The sequence below is a fragment of the Rhododendron vialii genome, chromosome 2a, assembly GCF_030253575.1.
Source record: "Rhododendron vialii isolate Sample 1 chromosome 2a, ASM3025357v1".
Taxonomy (NCBI): Eukaryota; Viridiplantae; Streptophyta; class Magnoliopsida; order Ericales; family Ericaceae; genus Rhododendron; species Rhododendron vialii.
In genome coordinates, this window is record NC_080558.1 from 22,896,699 (window position 1) to 22,912,474 (window position 15,776).

General features: G+C 36.9%; 1 protein-coding gene and 1 long non-coding RNA gene across 2 annotated transcripts; both read left to right on the top strand.

The window, feature by feature from the left end:
* The first annotated feature begins 312 nt into the window (after positions 1-312).
* LOC131315117 (GDSL esterase/lipase At5g45910-like) lies at positions 313-6,466 on the top strand. Its single transcript, XM_058344194.1, has 5 exons — positions 313-650; positions 2,154-2,375; positions 3,637-3,785; positions 4,945-5,218; positions 5,831-6,466. The coding sequence occupies exons 1-5, from the start codon at positions 422-424 to the stop codon at positions 6,052-6,054; spliced, it is 1,098 nt and encodes a 365-aa protein (XP_058200177.1). The 5' UTR covers positions 313-421; the 3' UTR covers positions 6,055-6,466.
* A 305-nt stretch (positions 6,467-6,771) lies between these two features.
* Positions 6,772-14,558, top strand: LOC131315138 (uncharacterized). The gene is made up of 3 exons (XR_009196612.1): positions 6,772-7,110; positions 9,355-11,137; positions 13,164-14,558. It is a non-coding gene; the product is annotated as an uncharacterized LOC131315138 (long non-coding RNA).
* Positions 14,559-15,776: the final 1,218 nt, after the last annotated feature.

Below are 15,776 nucleotides of genomic sequence, written 5' to 3' on the forward strand. Positions count from 1 at the left end.
GTAAGCTAAGTTATAATTTAGAGTCGGATCCATGGTCCGAATTGCCGAGACAGTGGACGATTGAGATTTCGCACAGCACCGTGCGATCTGGACCATTAATTGCTAAGCACGGACAATCCAAATGTGAACAGGACCGTACACAACACCATCCCCAATCCGGCTTCATAAACTCGTCATTGCAGAGTCTTATTTTGAATGGAGATAAGGGTGGTCCTTTTTCAAAAGTTGACCCAATCACCTTCACTGGAAAGAGCTGGAAATTTAGTTGTGACGGTGTCAATTTAATTTTCAGCTACTCAAACCAAAAGAGGACCTTCCCACATAACTCAACACCTGCAGCAACGTACAAACATACAACTGCAGCATATCTCTCTCTCTCTCTCTCTCTCTCTCTCTCTCTCTCTAGATTCTGCATTTCACCATGACAATTCTTCTCCTCCTTACACTTTGTTTCGTTGGCTCAGTTTCAGCGACTCCTCTAATCTATGACTCCATTTATAGTTTTGGTGACTCCCTTGCCGATACTGGGAATTTTCTTCGCTCTGGTGCCCTAGCGTTTCCGGTCATCGGAGAACTCCCTTATGGTGAAACTTTTTTCAAACATGCTACTGGACGGTGCTCGGATGGACGCCTTGTGATCGACTTCATCGGTATTATTCACTCGTCTTCTCATTGTTATCTACTATTTTTTTAGGGAAATGATATTGGCACTCCAAAAATTGTTGCAGGCACTCCAAAATCAGTGTAATTCCAAAGCCATTTTCTTTTGTTTTTGGAGTGCCTGCATCAATTTTGGGAGTGCCAATATCATTTCCCTTTTTTTACTGAGACTAGTGATAGACAAACAGAATAATCATTAAAAACATATACTGGCTCCGTCTTATTTTGTTGGTCTCTTATTCAATTTTGGAATATGCAAAATGTTAGCCTTTTTTGAAAAGTCAAAGAAAAAAGTGTTTAGATTTTTAAAAATAGCCTTCATAAATTTTAAGGAAATTTATGGAATAAAATTTATGGAAATGGTCCTCCAAATTTCACCCGAGTCTCATTTTTGTTCTCCAAGTATCAATTGAACTCTTTTGACCTTCAAGTTTGGTTTTCGTACTAAGTTGGTCAAATTGGTAACATCTATCAGTCAAACTGGACGAACAAAATCAGATTGTGGGCAGACGTTATCAATTGGACCAACTTGGTACGAATGTCCAAACTGCTATTAATCTGATTTTTTCTGTCCAATTTGGCTGACAGTAGTTATCAATTAGACCAATTTGGTACAAAAACCAAACTTGAAGGTCAAAAGCAGGGGTGGAGCCATGAATTTTGGTTAGTGGGGTCAAAAATTAGATTCATATGAAATATATTTTTTCTACGCACAAGTCCAAAAAATACTAAATTAAAAGGTTAATTATAAGATCAATATGCACTAATTAATAATTCATTTGTGTCCCATAATTGGTCCCAAAAGACTTGTTATATTTGAAAAATAATATATAATAGTCTCATTTCTAGCACTATCAACTCTCGAAAAGAAGATAATGTTTGAAATTTCTATGCACTTAAAACAAGTTGGGGCAGTTTAGAGATTTTTTGTGGGGTCAAAATAGCTAAATTAAACATATTCCTATGAAAATTTGGGGTCAAATTAGTAAAAATAGAGAAAAAATTATACCTATCCTTACGAAAATTTGGCAGCTAGTAGGGTCTGCCGCCCTCCCTTGTACCCATGTGCCTCCGTCTCAAGTCAAAAGAGTTGCAATTGATTCTTAGAGGACGAAAATGAGACTCGAATGAAACTAGAATGACCATTTATATAAATTTCCGTAAATTTTTAAGAGTGAAAATTGAAGAACAATGATGTAAATTCAATCCAACTTTTTGAGGAAGTATACATTAAATGCATATGTCCCCTCAAAAAGAACTAACAAAAGGGGATAGAGAGAGTAGGAAAGTGACAGATTTGTGTCTTACCAATTCCAAGAATGATTGTTATTTTATGTTTTTTCACTTATATTATCGTCAATACTTATACCCTAAGCTAAAGAAGATTATCTATATTATAACACACAACAATTTTTATCAAAAATGTCTAAACATATAAACAAGAGTAACATCTACAGCTGTTAGATTACTTGTTGTATACTGACAAAATGCAGCTGAGGAATATGGGTTACCATATGTACCCCCTTATCTATCACTTGCCAAAGGAGAAAAAGTGCAGCATGGAGTGAATTTTGCAGTTGCTGGAGCTACTGCACTTGATTCAAGATTTTTCTATGAAAAAGGAATTGGACGATTCCTGTGGACAAATGATTCGCTGAGTGTGCAGCTTGAATGGTTCAAGAACCTAAAGTCCACCCTTTGCAACACTAAACAAGGTACTTAATGTACTTAAGAATCCATCAATGTACTCCATGCTACAACTATTAAGTTCACACCTAACTCATTGAACGCGATGAGACTTTAACTTCGTCCCCGACATAAACGTGGTGGGGCACTCTGCATATGGCTATCTGGGGCGGTAGAGCAACCTTTTTCCATTTTTCTGGCAGGAAAAAAAAAATCCAGCCTTCAAATTTGGATATGGGACTGATCAAAAGCCCTTTTTTTATTGGCAGGCCCGGGCTTTGGGGGTGTAGAACTTTAGAAGTAATCCAATAACTATGGGTGGGCCTGGGCCCTGCTCTCGCAGCATGAATCTTCTGCTATCTCAATAAACTAAAGATAAACAAAAAAGAATTCAGAAAAATGCCATAAATTTTAAAAGGGAATTGATATTTACATCCCCTTCTTTAATTTGTTATCAACATGCTCTATTTTGTCTTTTAACAAAAAAAGTACATACACTTTCAACACTAAAAAACAAAAAGGGAAGTGTGAATATCAATTCTTATTTTAAAATATTATTTTATGGAGCTTTATAAAAATCAACTCCAACAGATATCGGTAAACATTACTTATGAATTCGTCTGGGTGAAACTACTCAATTATGCAATTTTGCCCTTACAAATCCAAAAATAATATTTACAGATATCCGTTGGAAGTGATTTTTTACAGGGCTCCATAAACCAATATTTTAAGATTTATGGGTATTTTTTCTGGATTTTGTGGGATCCGGAGTGGGCCCCACGTAAAATATATTGTAACGAGTAATGTAACTATGTAATGAGACCTCGATTTTTGGTGTTAAAATTTTTGATACCTTGTTAAGAAAATACTCAATTTTTGATTAAAAAAATTACATGACTTTTCGTATAGGACTAAAATTGTGGGATAGAGGAAATAAAAGACCACCGCTCTGAATAACTAACCAAAGTAATGAAACGGAGGCAGGAACACATCTAATTTGAACCATATTCTAAATTTGACAAAAAATATATATATAACACGTGCTTGTTTTGTTTTTGTTTTTTGAACCAAACCGTGCTATTTTATAGTCCGGTGTTTGGCACTACGTACTCCCATGCATTTTGAAAGTATTTTATTATTCGGGTGGTTAAGGGGTCCAAATCTCACTGATTACAATTAACAGTACCGACTTTTGTCAAAAAAATGTATGAGCTATATATTTTTCACTTAGAATCTACAACGTATATAACGTAAATGAGATACTAGTATTTTGGGTCCACATGCATGCAGATTGTAGCAACTACTTCAAGAGGTCCCTGTTTCTGGTGGGAGAGATCGGCGGAAATGATTACAACTACCCTTTCTTCGTCGGTGGAAGCATTAAACAACTTCAAGCACTTGTACCTCTTGTTGTTGAAGCAATTGTCTCTGCCACTACTGTATGTTATGTTCCAATATACTCACTCCTACTAAAAAGCATATAGTACTTGACTCTCCTTGGGTAAAGAAAATAGGGATCTGTACCCGAGTCGATCTACAGATTACTTTGATGCTATTTCAGGTCTCACAAACAAAAATACTCATTTTATTCAAGATTTATTGTTTAGAGTCCTTATAATAAAAAATTAGCTAAATCGAATAACAATCAGTAAGAACATTTACAAAACATCAAACTTTGCATTAGGATTTAGGCTTCAATTTTGAGTCAAAGTTGGATGTTTCGTAAATGCTTTTAACAATATCCAATTGAGCTGATTTATTTTAGAAATTGTCAACATAATATTTTGAACATTATAAGAGGCTCTCACCATCTTTATGAGACCCGAGATGGCCCCAAAGTTGTATGTGTGCAGGGATAGATCCCAAATTAGCAGCCCTGGAATTTGAATGCTCCGTGAAAAGCCCAATGAAAACATAAGTTCTTTCGGACATGATTTTTTATTTTTTGACACCAATCTAATTAAGGGTCGACATCTTTAATCCGGTACAAAAAAAAATTTCAAAATTATTGCACGAAATTTTGGAGTGGACTAAAATTTTGGGATAGAATGAGTAGTATGCTAAAAAAAAAAAACTGGGCTTTAATCTAGGCGCACGAAGAATCACACAGAGACCGTACACAAAGCAAATTGACGACAAAACTTTAGAAAATGCTACGATAAAAATCTCACATAAATTTACAACGTCAATAATATCTTCTTCTTTTTTAAAAAAAAACCTAGGGATCACATTTAAGTTTCGGGTGCTGGGTCTGTTAGTATTATTATCGGCTTACTTTTATCTTCAGTAAGAAATTACATTTAAGTTTCGGGTGTTGGGTCTGTTAGTATTAGTACACATTCACACACTCACTATTGTTAGCCCATTGGGCTGATTTTAGAATTTTCCATATTTCATTACTGGAGATGTTCTTTAATTTCGCTAGACACTGAGATTTGGTAACACCTGAAATGTTTTAAACCTGAAATATTAGGAATGAACAAACCTCTTAAGTTTCAGGCATTAACCACCAGGCCAACCTTCTGGAGTTTTTGTCAAATAATTAGTTTTCCATGCTGACGCTCAGCGATTGGTTGTTTCTTTTCAATATTTTGTAAGATGCTGATAGAGGAAGGCGCGGCGGAGTTGGTGGTGCCGGGAAATTTGCCGATCGGTTGCTCGGCAGTGTACTTGACATTATTCCAAAGTCCAAACAAAACAAGCTACGATCAAAATGGGTGTCTCAAGAAATACAATGCTTTTTCCAAGTATCACAATGCTCAGCTGAAACTTGCTCTGGAGAAATTGAGGCAAAAGTACCCCCAAGCAAAGATCATTTACGCCGACTATTATGGCGCCGCTAAGCAGTTGTTTCACGTGCCGCTCCATCACGGTGAGTTTTCTACATTTTTTGTCCTCCATGCATGCGACGTACCTTATCAAAGTTCATTGTGAAAAATTATGTAATTTTTTGAATAAAAAAGTAATGCACTTTCGTGTGTAATTTGTACTATTGTTTTGATCTTTAGGAGTAGTTCTTTAGTTATGAAAATGAAAGGATCTAATTAAGAAATTAAACATGAAAGGGATTAATTTTTTGGTTCAAAATGTCACATGCCATTTTCAGGAGAACAGGGACCTGTGGTGACCTAATACAGGGATGTTGTGACCCAAAACTACACCGTTTTGTTAAAGAAAAAGCTTGAAGAAAGTTTATGCCTTTCTAGTATGTGCTTGAAGAAAGGCAGAAACTTGAAGAAAAAGCTTAAAGAAAAAACTACACCATTTTTTTTAATTCTTTGTCGTAATTTTTGAAATTAACCATTCGACTTGACGAAAAAAATCTGGAAAGGAAAAAAATGTGGATCAATCTTAAAAAAAGTTCATATACTTACGAAACTTTAGACAAAAAAGATAGCTATTTGGAAATACATTTTTAGTTTTAGAGTTGAATTTAAAGTTAATGAATACTGTAATTTTCTACGAATCCCATTTGTGTATGCAGGATTCACCAATGGAGCAGTGACGGCATGTTGTGGAGGAGGTGGACCTTACAATTTCAACAATTCTGCAAGATGTGGACACACAGGGTCCAAATCATGCAACAATCCCTCAACTTTTGCTAATTGGGATGGAGTCCACTTAACCGAGGCGGCCTATCGATACATTGCTACGGGTTTGATTGCCGGACCTTTTGCTTCACCACCCCTCCAGTTCCCTATCGACTGACTCCTCACGCTCGTGAGAAGACTCTAATTATTTAGACATCACACATTTTTTTGGGATCGACACACTTAATCATGGTCTCATAAAATTGTGAGATGACTAAAGATTTTGGCGTGCCACTGACTGTGTCCCATGAGTACCTAATAAAATTTTTTTTTTCAATGAATCTCATGGAATTGTTGTAGTTTGAATATTCTTGCCTCAAAACTGTTTGGGTACTGGATTATCTAGAGTCACCATTGCCTCCATACTAGATGCTTGTGATAGCTTTGAACTTTCATATGAGGAGTGGTTCTGTTTAGTATCAGTTTTGGAGCTTATTGCTTTTTATCTTTTGGTTTGCTTCAGATATCTGGTGAACCCCGTGTTGTGAGGAAAACTCTTTATCAATGAAATTTCGAAAGATTTTTACTTATTTACTGGGAGGCCAGACTTAGCTACTGTATCAAGACAACGGTTTCATTGTTATTCACTTTGTTAACATTGGAGTTTGTATTTCTCAATTAGTGTATTGTGCATGAGACTTGTATCATATTGCTGGATGGTGTTGTCTTCGATTCTCACTACTTGGTAGGTCCTTATATGCATAATTTCTCCCAAATTGGGGTGACCACTCATTTGTATGTTCCTTCATGTGTGTTGATTCAAATTTTAACAGTTCTGCATACCCATCTCTAATTCATAGTAATATAGTTATAGTTTTTTTTGCTCGGCAGTAATATAGTTATAGTTGAAGCAGAAAATTTGCTGCAATAAACATGAGTCTTCAGCCACCTACCATACATCAATGCAGATTTCGCCCATCGTTTGGTCAAATTAGTCTTGCTATAAAACCAAAAAATTAGTGGTGTGTTTGTGCTGGATTTCTAGCAATAATGTAGTGGTTTAAAGGGCTCTTTTGTACCCTTGGATTCTGAAGACTTCGGTCGGTAACAAGAGGAGGAATAGAGCCCGAACACCTGAGTTATCGAAAAAACACAAGAGGGAGAAATAGGGAAGCTCTTGAGGCTTTGAATGAGATGAAAAAACAGTACACAAACTTTTGCATTGATGATGGAGGTTGGTTTTCATCTTTGTTATCAATTTTAATCTTACTTGAATATTAAAACAGCTATTTTTTTCTTGTTTTTCCCCCCATAACATGCATACTCAATTTTCGGATTATAAAGGAAAAATAACATTTTTATTGTTGTGGCTTGTTTCTATTTTTTATATATAAGTATAAAGTATATAAAGTGGGGTGAAATAAAGAATTTCTACTAATATCAAGCCTTATTCCTATTTTGGCATTTTTTTATTTCCAAAGTTTTATCGCCGATTAGCGAAGGACCAGAGAAACTCTATTTATGAATCGAGTATAGAACCCATGGGCGACTGCTTAACCTCCGAACTTCGCCTTCAAATAAGGTTTAGAACAATCCCCAAGCGTAGGGCTAGGTCGTCGATAGCATAATATCCGGAAGTCCGGGATCGTTCCCACAGAGAATCGAATATAGCTTAATTCGGATTGAAGGTTTTATACGATGGATTTTGGCGTTTAAGACGGCCAACTCTCGGTTTTGCTTTAAATGGTGGAAAACTAAGGCAAAAGACTAGAAAAGAGCTTTATGAACTAAAAGAGGCAAGTCTAGGGATCGTCTAACCCTTGACTAAGGCCGGTACCGGTTCTCCATTATAACTCAGGCAAGAGTCACGACCGCGTGCTCGCGCCCGGAGAATTTAGCTTTAATGACTACGTTTGTTGGAAGTTGTAATTAAACGGAGGTGAACCAACTTGTTTTTAACATTTATCAAACACATAGGAGGCCACAAGCCCTCAATAAGCTGCCTGCCAAAACCGCTTGACGAAGCAACCTACCAAGGAGTTAACACCCCTTTGTTTAGACCAAAAATGCAAGTTTAGCTCTAATCCGAAAATCATGCTTTTAAGCCCGATGATTCGAGAACCAAATAACAACCTAAGTCCTCGGGAAAGAGTATCCCGAGACTCAGCCTAACGACTACTTACACATACTTAAAGGACTCGTCATACTAGAAATTCGAGCCATAAAATTTAACCGATAAAAATGGAAACAAACTTGATTTAATAAAGGATCTAGTCCGTACGATCAACTTTAATAAACGAGAATTACTTACTTGAGTTCTTGAAGGAAATAACACAAAGGCTTGAGAGTTTTAATGGAGTTCTAAAAATTAAAAAGACTAAAAGTTGTATTGAATGACAAGATAGCTAAAGAAGAGAGAGGGAGGAGGTATTTATACAAGAAGACCCCTGCCTCTCTTCCAGAAATCCAGAAAAAATCCTAAAGGTAGGAAATATCCTAAAAGTAGAAAGTTCTAAAAAAATAGAAAATATCTTCAGAAAAACACCCGTATCGATACCAGTTCTTTACGGAATCCCCTTGCTCTGATCCAATTATGTATCGATACAGCCACTTTTCCCGTATCGATACCGCCTGCTTTCCACCAGCCTCCAGGCTGTGGCCTTGGCTTGGCACCCAACGATCCTAAAATGCCCGACGGCCCACCAAATGCCTTAAAACATCGCCAGCCTTGCCCCGCGCCGTATCCAGTGCTTGAGAAAAATCATGGCTCCAAAATGGCATCAAAAGGCAGCAAAACACGTCGGATTACCTGAAAGGCTTTAGAAAACTCCTTACGCGCAAACTTATATACAAACTACGAATAAACATGAAATAACCAGCAAAACCGGAACTTAGCGCACCAAATATACACAATATTGGGTACTAATCAGCGACGCTTGGTTACAATTTCAAATTCGAATTCCCATGTTTAATGTTTCCTTGTGTTCTTTTGCTTTATGCTGGTTCTTCCTTTACGGTGACTTTTTACCATTTGGAATTGTGAGTCTTGTTTTACTTTCAATGTCATTAGCTTTATGTATGCAGATATTAGATAGTATTTATTATAAAATACGCTGTGAAATGAAACATTGAAAATACAAGGTAAAAGAGACTAATTTCAAATCGGAATGTGCGACTAAAGCCTTGTTTGACATAAAAAAAAGTTGCTTCATGCTTCCATTTTTTACCGGAGTCGATTTTGTTTCCATGCAGGATACCGATACCTCTTTCCTTGATTGTTTCATTCAATTATACTGAAAGCAAATTTATTCATAAGCGAATGCTTATGTCGTACTGATAGTAACTTGATTGTGAGGTGCTATTTGTCTTAAGGTTTAAGTTTTTGTGTGTGTTTTTAACGAAGGGAAACTATTGCAATATATTTGACTAATGGATTTGCATATAATTTTGATTGTGATTGTTGGTGTTGATTTTGCAGAGAGGTAAGTTGGTTCTATGGTTCTTTGGTTGGAAATTTGGTCACTTTAAGTGATTAATTGGAACGATTTATACCGGGATTGGGACTTTATTCTACCAGTATCAACAAAGCGGAGAAGGAAATCAAGAATGGCCAAGAAGGTCGACGACTTGTGTCGTATGTATCCTTCTCCAGGCTTGTAGTTTAACTAAGTTTCGATTAGTGTTATGGCATGTTCTTTGCCAAATAACTTATAGAAAACGTTTCTATTATCCTCCAGATTTTGCTCGCTGAAACTGTACTCTCTTCTGGATTTTACTATCGTTAGGTGATCGATCAAGAGTGAGAGAGAGGAGTGCTTGATTCTTAGGAATTTACTCACTGAAAATTGTACTCTTTTTTCTGATTTTACTGAAATTTGGTACTTCCTCAACCGATCGAGCTCCTTATTTTACTCCGGTAGCTGTACTATGTTAGGTTCAAAACACTATTGTAGCGGCTGTCACCGTCATTCAAAGGATAGGTGAGATTTCTTATTGCTTCATTTCTGGGTTGGTTAGGTCTACAACAAAGAAGACGCGTGATTTGGTATGTTCTGTGGTCTTGTGTTTTGCAGAGGTAAATTTCCATTGGTATTCAGTTTGGATGATTTGTGTGATATAGTGATGTAGTTGTAATTTTGCTTTAGGATTGCCGATGTAAATCATGTATGTATTCCATTTATGATGTTGCTATGATCGTTAAATCCCCTAATTGACTGGATTTTATCAGAACATGTCACTAGATTCAGGTACATAGGCTCAGAAGAACTGTATTTGTTTTACTAAAAGAGCTTGTTTGCATCAATAATAGAAGTGATGGGCCATGATCTGTGATGGGCTTTTTCCTCAAGATGTTTTGCTTGAGAATTGAGATTACCAATGGCTTTGTTCTTATTAATATCCAATGACACACACACACACACACACACACACACACACACAAAAACAGGTTGTAGATTCAATTGCTATAATTGGAGTGAGGTTGTGAATTATGTTATGTTGTTTAAATCTGTCCAGACTCCGGGCAGTGTAAAGGGGGTAGCTAACATGCTTTATGTTGTAATCAGTCCTCTAAAAGTCCAACCAAGGTTAGCCTTCATATATTCAATGACAAATTAACAATATTCAGTTTAATGATTTGACAACTGTTAAACATGGTACCAGTATTCAACTTTGTGCTTAGTCTTTCTGATTCAAGGCACAGCTTATCACAAACCTGAAACCACGTACATTGCCATACCCATTCTGTCCATTTTCAAATTTCAAATTTCTTTTGGAAGGCTTAGCTCAGGCTACTCAACTATTATTAAGCAACATGGCTTCAATGCCCATGCTCACAACATGAAACATTACGATTTTTTGGTGTTTTATTGGAATTAGCATGTTGGTTGTGATTGCAGGAAAAGGCTTTTAAGCTTCCCCCTGTTGATTCCCCAGAATGTTCACTCTATCTGTTCAAAAGGAAGCTCAGAAGTAGAAAGAAAGAATCAAAGGTCTTGGATCTCCAGTTTAGAAGATCTTTATACATTTAGGATGAGGAGCAACTCAACAATCTAAAACAGATTCTATCTACAGTCCAAATGGATGACACATGATGTTTTACAATGGAAATGGAGTAATGACCTCACATTCTCTGTGAAGTCTGCATACTCTAAATGCGAGGATCATAAGTTTGTGGAAAACAAAGAGATTTTCTCAACATGGAAGAACATTTACCCCCCCAAAATTGAGCTTTTTGTGGTTCCTGTTAACTAATCTTGATGGTTACTGATCGCGTCGTTTCGTGTCAAAAATAAATTTATAAAAGCTTGGAGTTAGCTACTACTCTGTAGAATAGTGGTTAAGACCGAGTGTCGATCCGCAGGGACAGATTGGCTAAGTTACTATAATTCAATCAACTTCTAGATTAATTTGAAAAAGTAAAGATTGATTGGTTGATTTGTTTTGAAGAGCTAATTAAACTAAAGAGCAATTTAAGTAAAAGATTTAGAAACGATGGAGGGAAATATCTAGGGTTTCGAATCCACCCCTACCGCGTAACAACAATATGCATAAGCTAGATTTATTTATTCGAATCAAAAGAGATTATCGCTAGGGCTTGCAAACCCTAACGATAATCATCAAGAAAATAATCGGGTTGTTAAAAGGCATAAACTATCCCATAGCACAGACCGTCTCTCAGTAACACGGTCTGGCCACCTAACGGCATAATCCATCTTATGAGCATAATCTATCTCAGAACTCCAACCACAAACAGTGAAAACCATTGCAAAACTAGGTATTTGAAATCGCGAATACAAATACTCAATCGATAGGAAGAAGTAAAATCAATTCATTCAATTGCAATGAAAAGGGTTCTAAGTTTCACCATCGATCCGAAAAATAAACCAAAACCTATGCATAGACAAGGTTACTTGGTGCAGAGTTTCATGGTCCCCCTAGATAAGAAGTTTAGCCGGCCATGGAAAAGAGACAACTTGATCTCGATTTAGCCTCCATCCTTCAATACTCTTCTAACGGCACGATCCGTCTTACAGCATAATCTATCTCAGAACTCCAACCACAAACAGTGAAAACCATTGCAAAACTAGGTATTTGAAATCGCGAATACAAATACTCAATCGATAGGAAGAAGTAAAATCAATTCATTCAATTGCAATGAAAAGGATTCTAAGTTTCACCATCGATCCGAAAAATAAACCAAAACCTATGCATAGACAAGGTTACTTGGTGCAGAGTTTCATGGTCCCCCTAGATAAGAAGTTTAGCCGGCCATGGAAAAGAGACAACTTGATCTCGATTTAGCCTCCATCCTTCAATACTCTTCTAACGGCACGATCCGTCTTACAGCATAATCTATCTCAGAACTCCAACCACAAACAGTGAAAACCATTGCAAAACTAGGTATTTGAAATCGCGAATACAAATACTCAATCGATAGGAAGAAGTAAAATCAATTCATTCAATTGCAATGAAAAGGGTTCTGAGTTTCACCATCGATCCGAAAAACAAACCAAAACCTATGCATAGACAAGGTTACTTGGCGCAGAGTTTCATGGTCCCCCTAGACAAGAAGTTTAGTCGGCCATGGAAAAGAGACAACTTGATCTTGATTTAGCCTCCATCCTTCAATACTCTTCTAACAGCACGATCCGTCTTACGAGCATAATCTTTCTCAGAACTCCAACCACAAACAGTGAAAACCATTGCAAAACTAGGTATTTGAAATCGCGAAGACAAATACTCAATTGATAGGAAGAAGTAAAATCAATTCATTCAATTGCAATGAAAAGGGTTCTGAGATTCACAATCGATCCGAAAAACAAACCAAAACCTATGCATATACAAGGTTACTTGGCGCAGAGTTTCATCGTCCCCCTAGACAAGAAGTTTAGCCGGCCATGGAAAAGAGACAACTTGATCTTGATTTAGCTTTCATCCTTCAATACTCTTCCGCCGTTGCCACGGCCGAAGCTAAACTAATTTTCCGTTCCAAAAGCCAACTCCCCATTCAGTCGGTTTCCATTTGTTTTTAGTAGGGTTTTAATGAACTAATCACATAAAGGGCCTTCAAACTTCGCTTAATAATTAGTTGACACTCTAACTTTGAGTAACTTCGTATTTCGACCTCGCAGTTCTTTTAAATAACGTTTTTATCCAAAATCTTGGGTAATGAGCTCGAGCAACCTATAAACAAAATAAAAGCAAAATCAATATCAAGTATTAAATATAAATAACTAACAAATGTAGTTTGGAGGGCCAAAATATCAATATTTCGGCACTCATCAGTTATCGATGAAATTATGTTCACAGTATACCAAATTTTGATGTTCTGTGGCATTTGTCAATGACTCAAGAACAACCAAAATGTGGATGAAGATAAACTCAGTACTTGACTCTAAGTTAGGCAAAGACTTTGTGGGAAAAGAGAGGTCTGATCCTATCAAATCCTTTTGTGTGTGTGTGTGTGTGTGGTTTGCTCTTGTTTGTGTCTGTGGTCGTTTTTTTGGCCTTTTTTTTTTTGGGCTGTTTTTTTTTCAGTCCTACTCTGTAGCCTTGGGTAGTTTTTTGAGGGGGGCTGCTGGCGTTGTTTGTCTTTTTTGGGTTTTCTGGGGCTGCTTTGAGAGGGGTTGCTGGCTTTTCCTTGTTTCTTCTTGGTTTTTTGGGGCTGCCTTTCTGAGATGTATAGCTTGTTCCTTGTCCTTTTTTGTTCTTCCATGGTTTTTTTTTGGGTAGTGTCTGGCTGCTGATCGATGAGTGGGGTTGAGTCTATACTGGTTCTAGGTATTGGATCTTTTTGTTCCCTTGTGGACACTTTATTTGGTGACATCTAGCACATTGAGCTGGGGTAGGTAATCAAGGTATTTCTTTGGATACTCATTACTGGAAAGCTGTGCTACATAATTGCTGGATGATACTCTGAATGTTTGGTTTCAACTGATATGTTTCTGGGCTTGGGGATCACACCTAGCTTCGAACCATGGAAGTGTTGTTATTGATGCTGATTCTTTCCTATCCAATATTTATATCATTGGATGCTGGATTTATATCTCTGCTGGATGCTTATATGAATGCTAATGCTGGTTATGAAGTTTTATGGTGCAAGCTTTGGTTTTGGATGTTGACATTTCTCTAAATGGAGGTATTGTTGTTGTGTTACTTATGTCTTATGTTACTTGATGATGCATTCTGGGGAGGATATGGTAATGTTGCTGTTGTTTGATCAAGGCAAAGGAACCAATTATGCAACCTTCTATTTGTTCAAGGCAAAGGAATCATTTATGCAACCTCTTCATGGAAATGTTACTCATTGGCAAGGTGATTCTCTTCCCTTGCTTTATTGTATAGCAATTTTTCTGTGAAGAGGTCGATGATGTGATGCTATGTATACCACGATTGGAGAATTTGGTGTTGTTACTACTTGGAATGAATTGAAACATGCTCCGAATGAAATGATCATTTGGTGTGTTGGATATATACAATTGTCCAAACTCAGAATATTATCTGGACGTATGCATACTGCTTCTGTTATGGATGTAATCTGCTCTTTTTCTTCTCAACTTCTCGCTGATGCATTGTGGTGGCTACGTGGCATGTCATGTGGTCTCCATTCTTGCTCTTCTCTTCTCTCCCCATTCTCTTCTTTTTTTTCCTCAATATACCCGTTATCTCAAGTTTATCGATAAAATATTTTTTCTGTTTCAGAAAAAAGTTAGGCAACAATTTTGTAAAGCAACTTTACCGTTGTAGATTTCGAAAAGTATATGTAGATTTCGAAAAGTATATGAAGAATGAAGTGAGGAGCACTAAAGAATGTCTTCAAATGTCAAGACTTCACTTAGGTGTTTATATTACCTGTTCTTGTTTCTTCCAAGCAAAAATTAGCATTATTTGCATTGTTTTACAGGATTTTAGTTTTGCTTGTTTTGTAAAACTCTAGCACAACAGCAATTAATCCAACGAGCACGCAGAAACGTGCGAAGCACGCGCATTAGACTATTAGGAATATAAGTTTTCGTCCCATGCATACTATACAAAAAATTAAATAAAAAGGTTTTGTAAATAAAAGAAATATTAAATTAACTAATATAAGATGTACGTTTTCAAGAGAGACTGTAATTAACTACATCGGTAATATTATTTGAAAAAAAGCCTAACAACACTAGAATTACTAAAGTATCCCTAAGGCTTACGAAATAACTTTTCAACCCGCTAGTATTATAGTTTATTAAAATGAACCTATATGCTAAATCATAAAGAAACCAACAAGTCCCAAGGACAAATTCGAATACTTTATGTGTATTCCTGTTGCCTTTTGAACGATTTATAAATCTACATTGATTCTTTAGAACTACTGTTATTATTCATCCACCTGTAATTACTCTGTTATTAGAAACATAACAAGATTGATGTGAGGTTAGTTCGGACTTAAACTCATTGGCGATGGGTGTAAGGTGGTTCAGTTATCCTTTATATGTGGTGATATTATGATTTGTTTACTTGTCATTGATATAATTGCTTTGTCGATTGAGCCGAGAATGTAGAAAAGACATTGGATGAGTTATGGACTTTGAGAAATTATGTAGATGTAGTCATGGTTAAAGGAAAAAGGGAAACAGATGAAAGGTTGTGAGCTTAGCAGGACCTCGGGGGTAGCCTGACAGGACCTCGTGTTATCTGGGGTAGACTGGTAGGACCTTAAGGGCAGCCTAAAAGATCCGGTGTAGCTAGGGTAGCCAAGTAGGACCTCAGGGGTAGCCTGACAGGACCTCAGGTATTGAGGGTAGCCTAGCAGGACCTTGAGGGCAGCCTGATGGACCTAAAATTGTGAGAGTAGCCTACTAGGACCTCGAGATGTTGAGGGTAGCCTAGTAGAACCTGTAAAGTTTGTCTAGTGAAATT

Coding starts and splice junctions, on each gene's coding strand:
- LOC131315117 (XM_058344194.1), top strand. CDS start 422: ATGACAATTCTTCTCCTCCTTACACTTTGTTTCGTTGGCTCAGTTTCA. Junction 651..2,153: donor CCTTGTGATCGACTTCATCG/GTATTATTCACT, acceptor GACAAAATGCAG/CTGAGGAATATGGGTTACCA. Junction 2,376..3,636: donor CCTTTGCAACACTAAACAAG/GTACTTAATGTA, acceptor ACATGCATGCAG/ATTGTAGCAACTACTTCAAG.